At 41.1% G+C, this 16,085-nt stretch overlaps 1 protein-coding gene across 1 annotated transcript in view; it reads right to left on the reverse strand.

Moving 5' to 3' along the window:
• Positions 1–3,002: 3,002 nt before the first annotated feature.
• The window catches only part of EHD3 (EH domain containing 3), a 36,468-nt gene continuing 23,385 nt past the window's right edge, over positions 3,003–16,085 (reverse strand). Inside the window, exons 3-5 of the mRNA XM_072409960.1 lie at positions 14,244–14,656; positions 12,795–12,959; positions 3,003–10,420 (exon numbers count right to left, since the gene is read on the reverse strand). Of these exons, the coding sequence (XP_072266061.1) occupies positions 9,893–10,420; positions 12,795–12,959; positions 14,244–14,656 (1,106 nt within the window). The 3' untranslated portion in view covers positions 3,003–9,892. The remainder of the gene's footprint in view (positions 10,421–12,794; positions 12,960–14,243; positions 14,657–16,085) is intronic.

A 16,085-nucleotide genomic window follows, 5' to 3' on the forward strand; every position in this document is an offset into this window, starting at 1 on the left:
GAAGGGGATAGCAGAGAAGCTGAGAATATGATGGGAATGGTGTTTAATGCTCCCATTGAATTTTGGGTTATCCATTCCTTAAATCTCCGAGCAGATATATTATAAGCAAATTATTGTAGCTTTGTATTTATTATTATATTGTTAAATATTTTTAACACAAGCAGTATAATACTTTCATACTTGTGGTGTCGAACGGCGCAGCTCATGGCCACACAACAAACTGATGGGAAAGGTAAATGGCGACAATGGTGTTGCACTTAAAAATAAACAAACAACAGAAAATATAATAATAATAATAAAATAATTATTAATGGGAAGTGCCCAGGATGGAAATTATCCTATTATATTATTTGTGCTATACAGCAATATTTAAATATTTGGAATTGTGGTATATATATATATATATATATATATATATATATATATATATGTATATATCACAATTTACAGTTTTGGAGCCACATTATGTGTTTGTTTACCACGATTATAAGCATGTAAAAATTATTTAATTAGTACGAGTGGGGTGCTGAGAAGTTCCTGGCTTTGACCCCTTCCAGATGAAATAGAAAAATGAGTGTGGGGGGATATGACAGCCTAATACCTTAGAATGTAAAGCTACGTACACACTTCGTTTACCAACGATAACGACGAACGATCCTGCACGATATCGGCGAACGATCGTATAGCACCGATCCTGACTAGGACAGTGCCAACAAAGGGAGCTGCCAGGAGAAAAGCAATAAAATATCATTGGAACAAGCTCTGACCTCCATAGCTATAGGCATTGTGGAGAAGTTCATCCTCAAAGTTCAAATAGAATCTTAGCTAATGTCCTTTGTTTCTCTAATAGCAGAAACATGCAGCCTTCAACTACTGTAAGCTGATAAAAATAAATCAAAGCTTCATAGGCTATTTTTTGATCTTTGAATATGAATTTTTCCATGGTAGTTACAGAGGCGAGCTTGTTTTGTCCTGGACCCTATAAGTGCTGCATTTGATGAGTGACAGTATGCGTTACATGCACGTATTGTGAAAGAACTGCATTGCATTCTTGTTGTTTTTTTTGTCCTGGTGGATTTCGGGTGCCCAAAAGGTAACCATGATGTCACCCTGCCCTTAGGCTGGGATGGGGTGAGGAATGGTTTACATTATTTAATCTTTATATTAAAAGGTGGTGGGAGTTGGCAATAAAATAGACTTTTGATTGGCATGGAAGGTCCACATAATTCCAATCACAGTGCTATATTGCATCAGATTGCAATCATTTTTGAATGCACACCAATGCAGCATGTTGTGTGAACTAAAGCCAGAGGATCAATCAGCTTTGCATTGGGGCTGCATTGGGCAATGATGATGTGAAGAAGACCCTACGGGCCCACGGTATTAAAGCTGGATTGTTGCACAAAATGTGTCCCCCGGATGAAAGCAACATGCAACATACTTCCAGAACTCCAGCAAAACTAATCAGCATTTTTGTGATGTATTTAAGACTTTCACAGGTGATTGTAAGATTTTACAGGGTAACTCCATGCTTGTGCTTATTAGCTACATATCTGCATATTCTAAATATCTGCGTGTGTGAATGGAAAGGGGAATAAAGTAAGGAGTGAAGGAGAATACTATAGAGCAATGCTTCTCCACCAGAAAAAAGGTGCAAATTGTATTCTATAGAGAAGCAAAGTAACAGTGGGGCATTTGGTTATGATACACGGATCTGTAGCAAACCAAACATCGGGCAAGTTTTGCCAAATTAGCAATTGTGAAGGTAGAGCCCCAAACGCACATCATTCAGCTCCTGGCACCCCTATTATTTTGTTGGTTGGGGTCCTGGACAATGTGGGCGTCTTGGCTTTCCAGTTTCCATTCTCTAAAATCATTTATGTTTTACATTCTCCTCCAATCTTCAAGTCATTGCTTTCACACAGTGACCATCGTCCCGATCCCCTTGGCTGACACTTTGTCATTCCTGACATTGCGGAGTCACATTCGATAATTTGTCCCAGGTGTGTCACCCAGTGGTCCCAGCTCCCAGAAGTACATTTACACAAATAACAGGAAGTTCTTATCAAGCCCTCAGGAAGTCCTCCTGCTAAGTGGAAGTGTTAGTTAATGTTCCTGCTGCTGTCACTCGCTGCTTGGGAATAATTTATGGCATTTGGCGGGCGTCAGGTCCTGGGCTCGGGCCTGGGAGGGGAACGCAGCACGGGAAAAAACAAGCGCAGCCTCAGTCTCTGCTATCTTACAAGCCTCCCTCCCCGCGATAAGAATTTCATTGTACAATATTGTGAAATATTCTGGTTTTCCTCTTTCGAAGAAAACTAAAAAAAGAAAATGTGGCTTATTTTTAAACCCAACATTCTTTCTGAGCTATAGAAAGCTCTTCTTCTTTACTTAGTGCTACTTTATTATTTCACTTAAATATTTAGAATGAGTTCTAGTTGGGTATAAATAAAGAACAAGGTGTAAAATGCTATTCCGGGTCAATAACAGCTGCAGGATTGGAAGGGTTGCTTGGCCAGCTGATCCCTATTTGGGTCATCAATGGGGCACTAGGTGTCCTTCATAGGCCATCATCTGCATTGGTTTTCCAATGCAAAGGGGGAGAGGAGATCAAGGAAATCTTAAAGGCCGACATCTAATGATTGCTACTGATCTCTTATAGGGACGACACAGCGAGATATCAAATGCTCATCGTCCTCCTACATTCAGCAGAACAGCACTCACTTCTTCCACTGTCATAGAATACCAACAATACTTTGCCAATGACTATTATTGAGAGTGTGAATGCAGCTTCCCAATGAAACCTTTACAGGTAGTCCTCAGTTAAAGACATCTGACATACAGACGACTCCTACCCTGTTTCCCCTATAATAAGGCACTGTCTTATATTTTTTGAAATGCCAAAATATGCCCTAGGTCTTATTTTCAGGGGAGTGGCAAAGTGCCAGCCACTGGAAGCTGCATAGGATTGCTCGCCGGCAAGGCAAGAAAGAAGACACAAATTAACAGAATGGAAATAAGTTTATTTCACCAATCTTTAAATGTTACATTTTATTCAGAAAACCAGCAGAAAGAAGTTCGCCCCATTAGGGTATGCAGGTTAAATCACCAATAGCCGTGGTGACCCCAGCCACCTCATCACCTGCTTCAATCAGCCTTGATTCTGTTCTCCCATCGGTATTATACATTGTATACATTGCTACAATATCCATTGTTATCTCCTTGTAGACACCGACACTTTATGTAATGTGGGACCCACTGGAGATATGACATGGGATGCATATTATACAAAATATATTCTGGGTGCACAGGGGGTTAGAGGATTGTTACCTGGGGTGTGGGGTGACCACAATTATTTAATATTTGAGAGCTGTTCTTATGTACAATAATGAGTATAGAAGACACCTAGCTGCACATTTTCAGTGATTCGACTAATAATGTATTTTCAGTGGAAAAGGTTAAACTCATCTCAGTTTATGTATTTGCTGGATGTCCTGTTTGGTGGAATTTACCTTCACTTCCTGTCCTAAAAAATGCAACAGGAAACATTCTGTATCTCCCTCTATTCTAAAAAAACTCTTTCTATTCCACCCAAAACTAAAATAGAGCTTTGCCTTTTGGCACAATTTGTTCACTGATTTTGTAACATTGGCACCATTCCAGTTTACCTTTTCACTTTTCAATAATAAATCTTTTCATGGTTTATTACAACGCAAACTGTAATTTAACACATCAGTCGGATCATATGCAAGAACAAAAGTGCTTATAAGTTGCGTTCCCTGGTTCATCCTTTTCCAGCTCAATAATATGCTAAGTATATGATAAAATAAAACATTTCTAATTTCATTACACACTATATACTCTGTGCTTCTGTGTGCAATGCAGGAAAATCATGGATGATGGGAACGATTCAGCAGGGTGCTGTACATAGCTTGTAGAGAAGGATGGAAGACTGATTTATTGGAGGGGAGGCCGGACATTAGTTTTGTGCTTACATAGAAATCAACACAAGCAGAGCCACTTTTGGGATGAAATTGAAATGAGGATGGGAGAACTGTTCAATGATTGTTTACCCAATTGAATAAGTTTGCTAATAATTTCCATCATCATTTAGTTGCTGTGAAATAAGTCTTCACTGCTGGAAATAGAGATGGGCCCCATACTGCATGATGGATGTGCCGTGCAAGCACAGTACAAGACCTGGAAGTATAACACACTCACTCCTAGAATGGATCTGAAACCAGTGACAACCCTTTAATAACTTGATAATAAACCCCGCTCTCTGTAACATACATTTCACACTTTACAAACTTTTGTGGATCACCTGCTGGACCGGCTCCTCTGCTTGTTCCATGTTACACACTTTGGGATCAAAATGACCTTCCAATGCATGGAGAACATTTTGCCCAATTTTGGGCTATGGAAAAAAAAGTGCAACATGGAGAAACCCATAGTGATCACCATGTGGAATTTCTTTGCTCTGAACCTGAATTTTCCTGTCTTTAGTCTGAAGACCAACCTGCTCTACGTGCTCCATCTTGCCCCACTTTGCTGTAATGTCCCTCATCCAGTCCTACATCCAGGGCTGCCATCAGCGGGTTACAGGGGGTACTTCTGTACCGGGCCCTGATCACTCAATGCTGGAACTTTTGAGTGGCAGAAGTTTTTTTAGTATGGGTATGGGAAATTTTAAATGGTGGTCCTGCCTACATGATCGGCTAATGGAGAAAGAAGAAATGCTATGGGGCCAATCTAGCCAGGAATGGAGTTTCTGTCTCATGCAACAGGGTAAGCCCAAAGGGCGCCATCATCAGGGTACAAAGGGGACTTCTGTACCGGGCCCTGATCAAATAATCTTGACTTTTGCAACACTGGAATATTGTGACATTGGGAGAGGGGGGCTCAGGAAATCTGTGGGTACCTCTGCTACGGGTAGAGACAGTGTAAGGGGACAACTGGCAAACAGTTTTGGCCAAACCGAACCAATGATGGAAAAATACAAAATATTCGAATAAAGTTCCTATGAGGAGCTGCACAAAGCTGAGTATAAAGCATGATAACATACAGGGATCTATCTAAAATTACAGATCCATGTGTTTCATTGGCAGAAAGTGATTCTCCACCAGGAAATGACTAAATGACATTCAGATCCCCAGCTGAGAAAAACATCAGCAATATGATAGCCATGCACAGTGCAATAAGTTATATCAATAAGATGATCAAGTGAATCCTGGTAAAACCATGGGAATGAATGAATGTCAAACAAATGGGCGATACATGTTATACTTATAGCTGATCACTATATGGATTGAAAAGAATACCGGGAGATTATTGAACAAATGGCTGATACTTCAAATAGTAGAATAATATACAAAAAAAAGAATAATGAGAGATAATTGCATAGAACATGTCTAGAATTAAAATGACCCTGTCATTTGTTCTCTAAGCTTCTCTTCTCTTTGTAGGACACTTGGCAGACATAGCCATGCAATGTGCACTTATCTGAAACTTGCTTTCCTTAAGATAACCTCTGCTCAGTCTGGGCTTTTCAGCTTCATGATGGATTTATTTTATTTGCCCACCAATACCCCTGCATGTTGCATTGGGCAGCATAGAAATATATAAAAAAAAACCATTTTATTCAAATGCAGTTTACTGTTTTGCAGGTATTGTCGTGAAATGGTTATGTGTTTTGAGCTGTAATTGAAACTAAAATGCAACACACATATACAGCACATATCATTGCAATGCAATATTTTACTGCATCTAAGCAGAAGGAAGTAGAATCTTGAGACCTGGGACTCTCAGAAGCTCTGAATGGCTCTTGCTGCATGTATTTCGGCACGGCACACATTGCTGCCATTGTATCTACTTCCCAATGCTCTTCCTATTAATATATTCCTATTTATGTGATCACCGCTGCACTTCCTACTATGACTTCCCCATTCTTAGTGTATGACAGGACGATGAATCACACTGACCGTAATCAGTTCCAATTATCAGTGACAAAACACAGGAATCACCAATGGCTGGGAATAGAGGAGCCGCATGTATTATAGAATCACAGTAAAACACAACAAGCAAGACTTCAAGATTTATATTTATAAAATAAGTTACATGTCATAGCAGATAAAAATACGATTTCTTTCTCACATTTTCTGCAGTTATTTCTTATCCTGCATAGGCCTGAATGATTAGAGATTCCCAGCAATTGCAATGATTATTCTGCGTCACTCCGGCAGTCCTGTTACATGTGAGATTGCACCATCATGAGGATCGCATCACTCCCATGCCGATTAAAATACTGCAGAAAGCAATGTGTGAATGATTCACCCAGTGAGGGAGTGATACATACCAGCACATGAGTACCCTGCATAGCAAGTTATCAGAAGCAACAGGATTGCTGGGGTGCCATTATGGCGGAACTCCAGCTAAATACACTGATCAGATACACTTACAATAAATGCTTTACCAGTGGGTTCAGCCAGTTTTGCGATTCATTCTGCATGGGATGTAATTGATATTACATGGTTCAGCTTTGGAGATTCCTGTGTCTCCTTTCTGCTCACTGTATAATGAGTTGTCATTGGCACACAATGCTTGTTCTATGAACAGGTGTGTGAAATAGGAATCACAAGCTGTAAAGAAAGGAAGTAATGTAAAGTAGTAAAAGTGTGTAATTTTCAGATTATTAATTTGCATTACTTTGACAGGTAACAGGTTACATATACCCATCAAACCTATTAAAGCTTTCTAAGGACTGAAAAAGATAGACCATCATGAATGAACCTGTGTGATCCAGAAAACTTAGAATGGATCTGGGCAAGGATTAAAAATATTTGCCAAATAATAGTAAATGATTTTTGGATCAGATCCATTCCAGGGTTACTGGATCCCCTAGGTTCTCTCATGATATTCTGTCTGCTCCAGTTTGTAAAAAAAAGTCCATAAATCAGGATCTATAAGTTTGAGGAAACCCATCCAAATGTATTCAACTCCATAAGGACATGTAGGAACTGAATGGAGTGATGACCTCAACTCTGCTGAACTTTAAGATGTTCAGTTGGAATTAGATTGCCAACTGTGAGCCAGGTCTTCTCCTTCAACATCGGCACCCGACCCACAAATGGGAAGAAATTCCCAAAGACACCCTCCAAAATCATATGGAAAGCCTTTCTAGAGGAGAGGAGGATGGTACAGGCCCAACTCCATAATATTAGCCATGGTTTTGGAATGGTTTGTTCAAGAAGCTCCTATGGATGTGATACTCAGGTGACCACATTCCTCTAACCATATAGTGTACATATATTAAATGTGAATCCACAAATTGTGATTCTGCTTGGTAGGTCCAGAGAAAGGTTTCTGATTCCACCAAAGAAACATTTGGGTGGACAGATAGGGCAACCTCTCCTGAGCAGCCAATTCTTGAAAGGTGAACAATTTTATCTTATCAAAGCTCTAATGAAGTCTATGCCAAATCAGGTAAATGACAACCAAAACTTTCAGAATACACTTTAATATTTTGTTATTGGTGAATTAACCCCATAACACACTTTCATTGCCATCTTATCAGCCTCTCGACCTCCCTTTGCACCCCTAAGTTTCTAAAAACTGCATAGAACGGAAGATTAGTTGAGATTAGTTGCCCCCCTCCCTTGCAGCAGGGGGCAGGTAACCTCAGGGGCAACTCCTAATATTCTCTGCAGGAACTTGGACAATTGTGTCCCTTGGTGCTGATTGGTAGTCCAGTTGACATGCAGAACAGTGATCTCCCCGGCCCCTTTTAGCTGGGTGCACCACCAGGCATTTTTCAGTAACCATTTGGCTGTTTTTGGTGGTTAGTGAAGAGTTGGGTCAAAATACAGGCACTGCCACCTGCCTACAATTTCCTCTCACCTGAAAAAATTCAGGGTTCAACACTGCAGCAGAATATCAGGGAAGTGATAAAATCTCAGAAATAAGAAAGGAGAGTGGTCACAGAGGGGACCTGAACTTTTTTAATCCTTACAGACATTCCTGACAATTTTTTACTTTTAATAGAATTATTATACTTCATTGGAGCTGATCTTATGTGGCATAAATAGAGGTAAATACTGCTTTTTAAAATATGCAGATTGAACCAAGGGGTTTCAGTTTTGGAAAAAGTTGGAAATATTTCTTGTTTGTGTCCCCAATAGGAAGACGTTGGGTCATATTTATAAAGCAGTGAGTGTGACTTGTTCCAAATATTTACTAGTAGTGAATCAATCACTGTCATTCATAGACGAACTCTGAAAAACTTTCATTCAGATACAATCCTTAATAACCTCAAATGATATAAATCCACTTTGTGTGCACGAGATGCCTTTGTAAATCCAGATGTCACTTTGTATAATTAGCAATAGGATTATCATTGTGCTGTCCATAACCTATGCAGGTAGAAGAGATGTGGGAGGGGCCAAGCTGCCCCACCCACTACATGCTGCCTGCAGAAAACTACAGGAGGGGCGTAGACCAGACCAATCACCCTGCACCAGGAGAGAGAGCAGCAGTGATCAGTCTTATCATACTGGACTGCAGCACAGATCTGAAAAAAAAATCAAGATTTAAGCAAGAATATTTCCTCATCCTGGAGTTCATCCTTATAACACATACACCTGGCAGATTCACCTGTAATAAATCTCACATTCACTGCACCTTCATATGCATTCTTGTGTTCAAAGGAGTCACAAACAGCAATAAAACATCTTTTTAGAACCGTGGGGAAGCATAAAAACCTCCATTATGATTTTGTTTTGTGACCCCTTTAGAGGGATTTCATATTTCTGTTTCAGGGTGTCACCATAAGGGGAAATGTTCCAGTGACACACAAATAACTTTTGAAGCTCAACTCCAAGCAGATGTTAAAGACACAACAACAGCTAGTTCAGTGCAAAAAGCATAGTGATAGGAGGAGACAGCAGAGAGGTGAGCTCATTAGACTGCTGCTTTCCTTTTCATTGTCCAATTGCAGGCAGGGGGAGGGACAAGACCTGAAGATGTTACCTAACTGTAGCTCAGAAGAATCTGGTCCTCGTCCCTCACAGACAGGGCTGTATGGAATGCTAGGGCCATGGAACTTTAGGATTGGTTAAACAAGAAAACATTTTTTGGCAGGTAAAGCTCTCATATCATTTGTAAATTTAACCATTTGCTTGGAGTTCAGTTTTTAGGTTATCACACATGGGCAGGAAGTGAAATGAACAGTGAAATGAAATTTCCCCACCAATGGCAATAAGAAGGTTCCACCCCTACCCCATTCTATCAAGTTTTAGCTGAATTGGACCTTCTGAGACCTCCATTTATCTAAAAACAGTGTTCTCCATGGCCTCTTTTAGCTGGGTGCACCAACTAGCACTTTTCGGTAACACCCGGCTGATTTGAGTGGTTACTGAAAAGTTGGGTTGCAGCTTCAGGAGAGGACACAGCAACACCCAATCTAAATCCCAATATCACTTGACGTTCCTCATACATGAACGAGCTACAAAGATGAAATACACAGATTTTGCTATCAGGGATGATGAGACGGCAACATACACAGAACAACGTTAAACAGCCAACCGATAACACGCCGATGAGGTATTTGGATAGCAAAGAAAAGGAACCGGAAGCACAGTACAGCAAAACACAGACCGGGAAGTACAGCACGTCTTTTTAGAGGTCTTTTTTTTTTCCCTTCTTCGTAAATTTTTGTTTTAGTAGTTGTCAGCCCGAAAGAAAAAAAACTCCATTAGCTTTAGGTTATTCTGTTAATAAAAGCTCTGTGTCCTTTTTTAGCATCTCCATATAGATAATTACCAACCAAAATGCTCACAGTAGTCTCACTTCACATTACATGTCATAGATTTCTCCTCCGTCCCCACCTGGCCAAGGTTTACTCCACCATTTTTCTTTTGGACGGTGGGATGAGATGGCAGGGGAGGTCGTTGGGAAGCTCGTGGCCTTCTAGTTTGACCTTGATGAGGTGGTTGGCTAAGGCAAACTCTTCGTCGTCTAGCAAGCCATCTTTGTCTATGTCAGCCAATTTCCAGATCTTACCCAGCACCGTGTTGGGCAGTTTGGACTTCACCATCTCCTTCTTGGCGTTGGCCCCCGTGATCTTGCCGTTGACAGGGGAAAGGGTGTAGAAGATTTCGTCGTACATGGGCTTGTCTCTGGACACCACCCAATCTGCGTCGTCTATGCCTTCTCCTGCCCCTTCGCCATATCCGTGACCGAATGGGCCGTTCTGGGTGCCCTCTAACGCTCCTCCTTTGACAATCTGAACTGGTTTTTGGGTTTCCTCATGTCTAACCAAGACCATCAAGTGGGCGATGTCTTGTGCTAGCATTTCGTCCACGGTTTCCAGAAGCTTGCTCTTCAGGGGTTGGAACTTTGTAAAATCTTGGGATTGTAGAAGGTCCTGTAAAAAAACAAAAAAAAAAACAAATGAGAATGATAAGCATGGTATCACAATCACAGACGTTTGTTGGGTTTTATGCACTTAGAATGAATTTAGCCAAGGAAAAACCCAAAATATATTTAATACCATGTGCACAATTTGCACACATTATCATGATTTCCCTCCTTCAATTACTGCAGATACAGAAAAATATCAGAAATCTTGTAAGCTGACAACACAGCTTCTGCTGCACTGAAATCTTGTGCAGCGTTGTCAGGGTTTCCCTTGCTAAATTACCCAACAATTACACCTACCTATCTCCATAAAATAACTATGGGGGTGATCCATACCAACTACTCATCTCCATATTATAACTATGAGGTGTTCCATACCACCTACTCATCTCCAAAATTTATTTATGGGGGTGTTCCATACCACCTACTCATCTCCATAATATAACTATAGGGGTGTACTATACCACCTACTTATCTCCATATTATAACTATGGGGGTGTCCCATACCACCTACTAATCTCCAAAATATAACTATGGGGGTGTTCCATACTACCTACTCATCTCCATAATATAACTATGGGGGTGTTCCATACTACCTACTCATCTCCATAATATAACTATAGGGGTGTACTATACCGTACCACCTACCCATCTCCATAATATAACTATAGGGGTGTACCATACCACCTACTCATCTCCAAAATATAACTATGGGGGTGTTCCATACTACCTACTCATCTCATAACTATGGGGGTGTTCCATACTACCTACTCATCTCCAAAATATAACTATGGGGGTGTTCCATACTACCTACTCATCTCCTTATTATAACTATGGGGGTGTTCCATACTACCTACTCATCTCCATAATATAACTATGGGGGTGATCCACAGTCCAGCACTAACAAGGCTGACAAAACCACTTAGGAGTTTAATGCAGCCTAGGCACCCCATCCATTACATTACAGCATCAAACAGAACAGACCAATATCCAGGCAGACAGATCCCGGTGCTTTACATTACCAACATACATAAATGCGGTCTGCACATATATAAATAATAATACGATCAGGAACTAATCCCAGATATCCTGTTTCATGCTGTCAGTGCCTTCTTCTGCTGAAAAGAACTCTTGTTTTCTGCTTGGATCTTCTTCCCTTTGGACAAGAGCCAAGTTTACACCAGCGGGATCTGGAACTTATCACCGCTCCTTGCCAGGCTTTTATTAATCTAATAAATGACAGTGTTGCCTTGGAAGAGTTTGAAAGTTTCCTAAATAACCACAGTAAACAGCTCACTTATATTTATCCCTGTATGAAAAGAAAAAAAACATTCACAATTTATTCTTGCCCTCCCTATGTTCTACCCCTGGCTTCCTCCTCCATTTAATGCCTTCAGTTCTCTTTGGGCAGAACCATGGCAAATCCCAATGCACCTCTAGACAAGGTAGCAGCTAATTCTGGGAGACCCACAGGCCCACTCCAGCTTTACCATAATGCAGGTTTCATATCCGTTTTAGAGGTGGGTTTAGAAATTTTTTATGTGTCTGGAATGCAGCACACAAAATCTAGGAAATGGGAGCCTGGAGGGGGCATGCATGTCGGATCCATTGAAGTTCTGCAGGTTACACCAAATCCAGCCAACTACAATGATCTAAAACCTTTTTATGTTTTCTTGGCATTTAATGCTTATCAGAGTGGGAAATACAACTGTGAAAATTATATTACATTGGAATTATAATATGATGAAGTCTATTTACAAGGTGCTAAATCATTGTAGCTACCCAAAATCTGGAAGAAGCCGTTGGTGGGGCACATGCAAGCACCATGTATCAGTATTGTGGTAAAACCCAGTAATTTGCGGTACATGGAAATGGATTTCTTGCACAGCTTTTGGGACATGATGGAAAAGGAAAAAAAATTTGAACAGGTCACTGCAAGTAACTGTTTCAAAAGCGAACCCCTCAGTCAAAAAATCAGGTTCCTCTATACCTGTCCATGCTTATTATAGATGCGGCAATGGAAAAGGACCAGCTGCATATTGATTGCAGAGGTTTTTCTTTTAGAATCTTTGTGCTGGACCAAGTACACCAAAAACCTCCCAGGTCCAACACTTTTTGGTAAGTAAGGGGACTATTTGTAGAGATGGGGAGGAATGAGGGAGGTTCCCATGTGCTCACCATCCAGTAAAATCATCAGTGAGCAGTGTGTTGCTTTCTTTTGAAGGAATAAAATCATGTGGATGGGGTGGGGATGGACATAAAATGCACAGGGTTGGAAACAAAATAATGGTACCTATGTGCAGCTCTAGCACCTACACAAGGTGGGCCATAGTATTCACGACCCCGGCTGTGGAAGTTTATCTTTTCATCATCTACAGTACCTGCATCTTCTTCAGGTTCGGAAAGTCTCCCGGTGAGATCTGATGTTCCTTCTCGATGCGAGCGTAGATCTCGCCCAGGCTGCCGATCAGCTCCTTCTTCTTGTTGTCCTTCCCAAATACGGCTGGCATCTCCTTCTTTAGGGAGCTGATGATATATGCATGGACCTACGAGGGAGAGAAGAGCCATAAATTCACTCAAAGCTCAGCTCTACTATATGAACTTTTCAAGGCAGTTTGCACCGGATAAAACAATGGGCTGAGAATCGGAACTTTATCCTGTTTTCCCTCCAAACAGGAGAGGTGATTAAGTCCTTTATTATTTAATTTCTCATCCTGGAAGGAAAATAATATTAACGTTTTTTTAACTAGTAACATTTTTACAAGGGCACCAGGATGTGCAGCTCTCATATACAATGCATGGGGCCCGAGTCCTTAAAGCTAGATCCCTGGGCAAATATCAACCCCCTACCACTCCCTCCATCCAACTGATCGCTAGCAGTGTTGCTCTGTTTGTTTCCTGGGATATTTGACCAACAATCTGGTCAATCTGCATGGCAAGGTAAATAGCAATTGGACAAAGCCAAAAGCCACAGCCTCCAGACTGTAAACATCAGGCTGTAGGTTTGTTGTCAGAAAATAGGCAATAGCCTGGTGTACCACCCCTGATACCACTAGCCAATGAGAACACTCATCGCCGGCTCTAACCCCCATACACTGTAAACCTGTAAGCCTCCTAAAATATAGAGCGAGCTTTCTCATTGGTAGGTTCTTTGTGATTATCAGCCAATGAGAATGTGATGTTGAAACTATTGACTGCCCAGTGGTAGGGTCCTTTAAGGCAGGGCTAACCACCGCTGGTCTGACATCTGGGCCACGAGAGAACAGAGACCAGTGGAGGTCCGCGCTAGGAGAGTTCTGGCATCATGGGGGGGTTCTGGCATCATGATGTCAATCACTCTGGGGAAAGTTCCTTCCCCTTTGAGTGATACGTGGCTCCCCGCGCATGCTCGGTCCTGGAGTGCATGGATTTAGTGGTCCGCAAGCTCCAAAAGGTTGGGGACCACTGCTTTAAGGGATCAGGAATAGGATCCTGTAGAACAGTAGGGTGCATTTGCGGAGCTGGATTATCCACGCCTCGCTTCTGGATGTGGAATCAGCAAAGGGCCTGTGTGGTAGATTTAGGTGTATGTTGGCATCAGCTGTCAATGCGTCTCTCTGTGTTGGCACAGTGACAGCTAAAGCCAATGGGTTTATCATCATGTGATTTCCTTGATAATAAGCACTGACCAGCAGCTGTCTGTAAAAAAATTAGCACCTTGCACTGCCATGCTCCACTAGTTCCAAAATAAGTAGTAGATTTTTTAGGACACAGAATCATGCCATTAAACTTTAGATTGTGGGAATCTAGGAGTTAAGGCATCATTAACGGGTTACAGCATTGTGACTCACTTTTGCCAGCCGGGCCCTTTTGATCAAGTCGTTGAGTTTTCTCAGGGCTGCATTGCGTGGAAGGCTCTGAATATCTCTGAAGAGATCTTGTTCCTCGGCTTCAAACAGTTTGCGGTTGTCAGGGATGAGAAGCGGGTGAGACCAAAACGAACCAATGTAGACTCTCATCACATCTGGGGTGTTGACGATTTTTCCCAGGGACCACATGAGGGCACCGTAAACCCTCATCAGCTGCTGGGTCTCTATCTGGTCGGCCTTGTTGAGCACAACGCGCATTTTGTCTTCGTGGTTCTTCAGAGCTTTGATGACTTCTGAAAACTCGTCAGAAATGTCCAGCTTGTGGGCATCGAACAACAGAATGATACGGTCCACCCGCTCGGCGAACCACTCCAACACAGCTGCAAAGTCATAGCCTGCAATCACACAAAATATTAACTGGTCAATACAGGTCGGTAGGTTAAAAATAACATGGATCTGCACCATGAAGGGTCAGCTAGGAAGAAAATCCTAAATTTTACAATATTAGAAAAAAAAAAGTAAATGAATAAAAGTGAAGTTAATCTTGTGATATTAAAAAGGCTGAAGATTTTAAATGCTATTAGAAAGCTATAGTCAGATACGGTATGTTCCATCTTTGTTTTTTAATTTTTACTTTTTATTTTTCTTTCGAGGTAGTATAAGTACACCAAAAGTTTAAAAAGTTATTGAGGTTTGCAAGCCACAAAATATTTATTTCGACAAAGCAACTAAGAAAAGGTGGATAAACATATAAAAATAAACTACAGCTCCTCCTGCTGGCTGGAGGTTACAATAAAGCAGGTTTTCTAGGTTTCTTACAATTCATTTGAAACATTTCACATTTACAGAAGTTAAAAAAATTTGGAGGTATCCACACGTAATAAATAATAAAAATGTGCAAAATCACCAAACATTCCTTTTAAAGGAAAGCTATACCCTTTAAGCAGATACAGTACGCATCAAGGTTGTCAAAATTACACTTGGCTATTGTCCTGATAACTACAAAGATCGATCCCAACTCTACTGTAATGCCTTTTAGTAATTTGGACTTCCTCCAGATATTTGCAATTTAGTGTTTCTATGTAGGAGTTGTGCTGGGGGTTGGGAGATCCACTTCTAATGTTTGCGGACATCTATGCATCATACCTACTGCAAGGCCAAAATTCTGCGGACCTCCTAATGATGGCGTTGAGGTGTCTCCTGTGAAGGGAAACACATTGAGACTGATTTATTAAAGTTCTCCAATCCTGGAGGAGATAGACTATCATGGGAGAACCAGGGGAGTTCATCAAACCTGGAATGTATTTCCTAAAAATCATATGCTATTAGTTGGTAATTATTTTCAATCCTGTACAAGATCTATTTCAGGTTTGCTGAATCCCCCAGGTTCTCCCATGATAGTCTATCTTCTACAGTCTTGGAGAGCCATGTAAAGTCCCATGTGTAAAAAAACAGCTCCATAAAGACATGGTTTGATGAGTTTGGTGTAAAGGAACTCAAGTGGTCAACACAGAGCCGTGACCTCAACCCTACTGAACACCAATAATATGAATTGAAAAGCCAGGTCTTCTGATGCCACCTAACCTTGGGAATGGGCACAAATTCACATAGACCCGCGGTGAATTCTTGTAGAAAGCCTGTCTAAAGGAGTAACGGTTCCAACTCCATATCAATGGCCATAATTTTGGAATGGAGTATATATGTACATGGGGATGCTCAGTTGTGCTGACTGCTACACTGCTCTTCCCTATATATGTGACTTGTAATACATGCATTTTTCTCCATATTTTGACTTTTTATAAATGATAAAAATCCAATGAAAAC

Source organism: Pyxicephalus adspersus, chromosome 4 (assembly GCF_032062135.1).
Source record: "Pyxicephalus adspersus chromosome 4, UCB_Pads_2.0, whole genome shotgun sequence".
Classification (NCBI taxonomy): domain Eukaryota; kingdom Metazoa; phylum Chordata; class Amphibia; order Anura; family Pyxicephalidae; genus Pyxicephalus; species Pyxicephalus adspersus.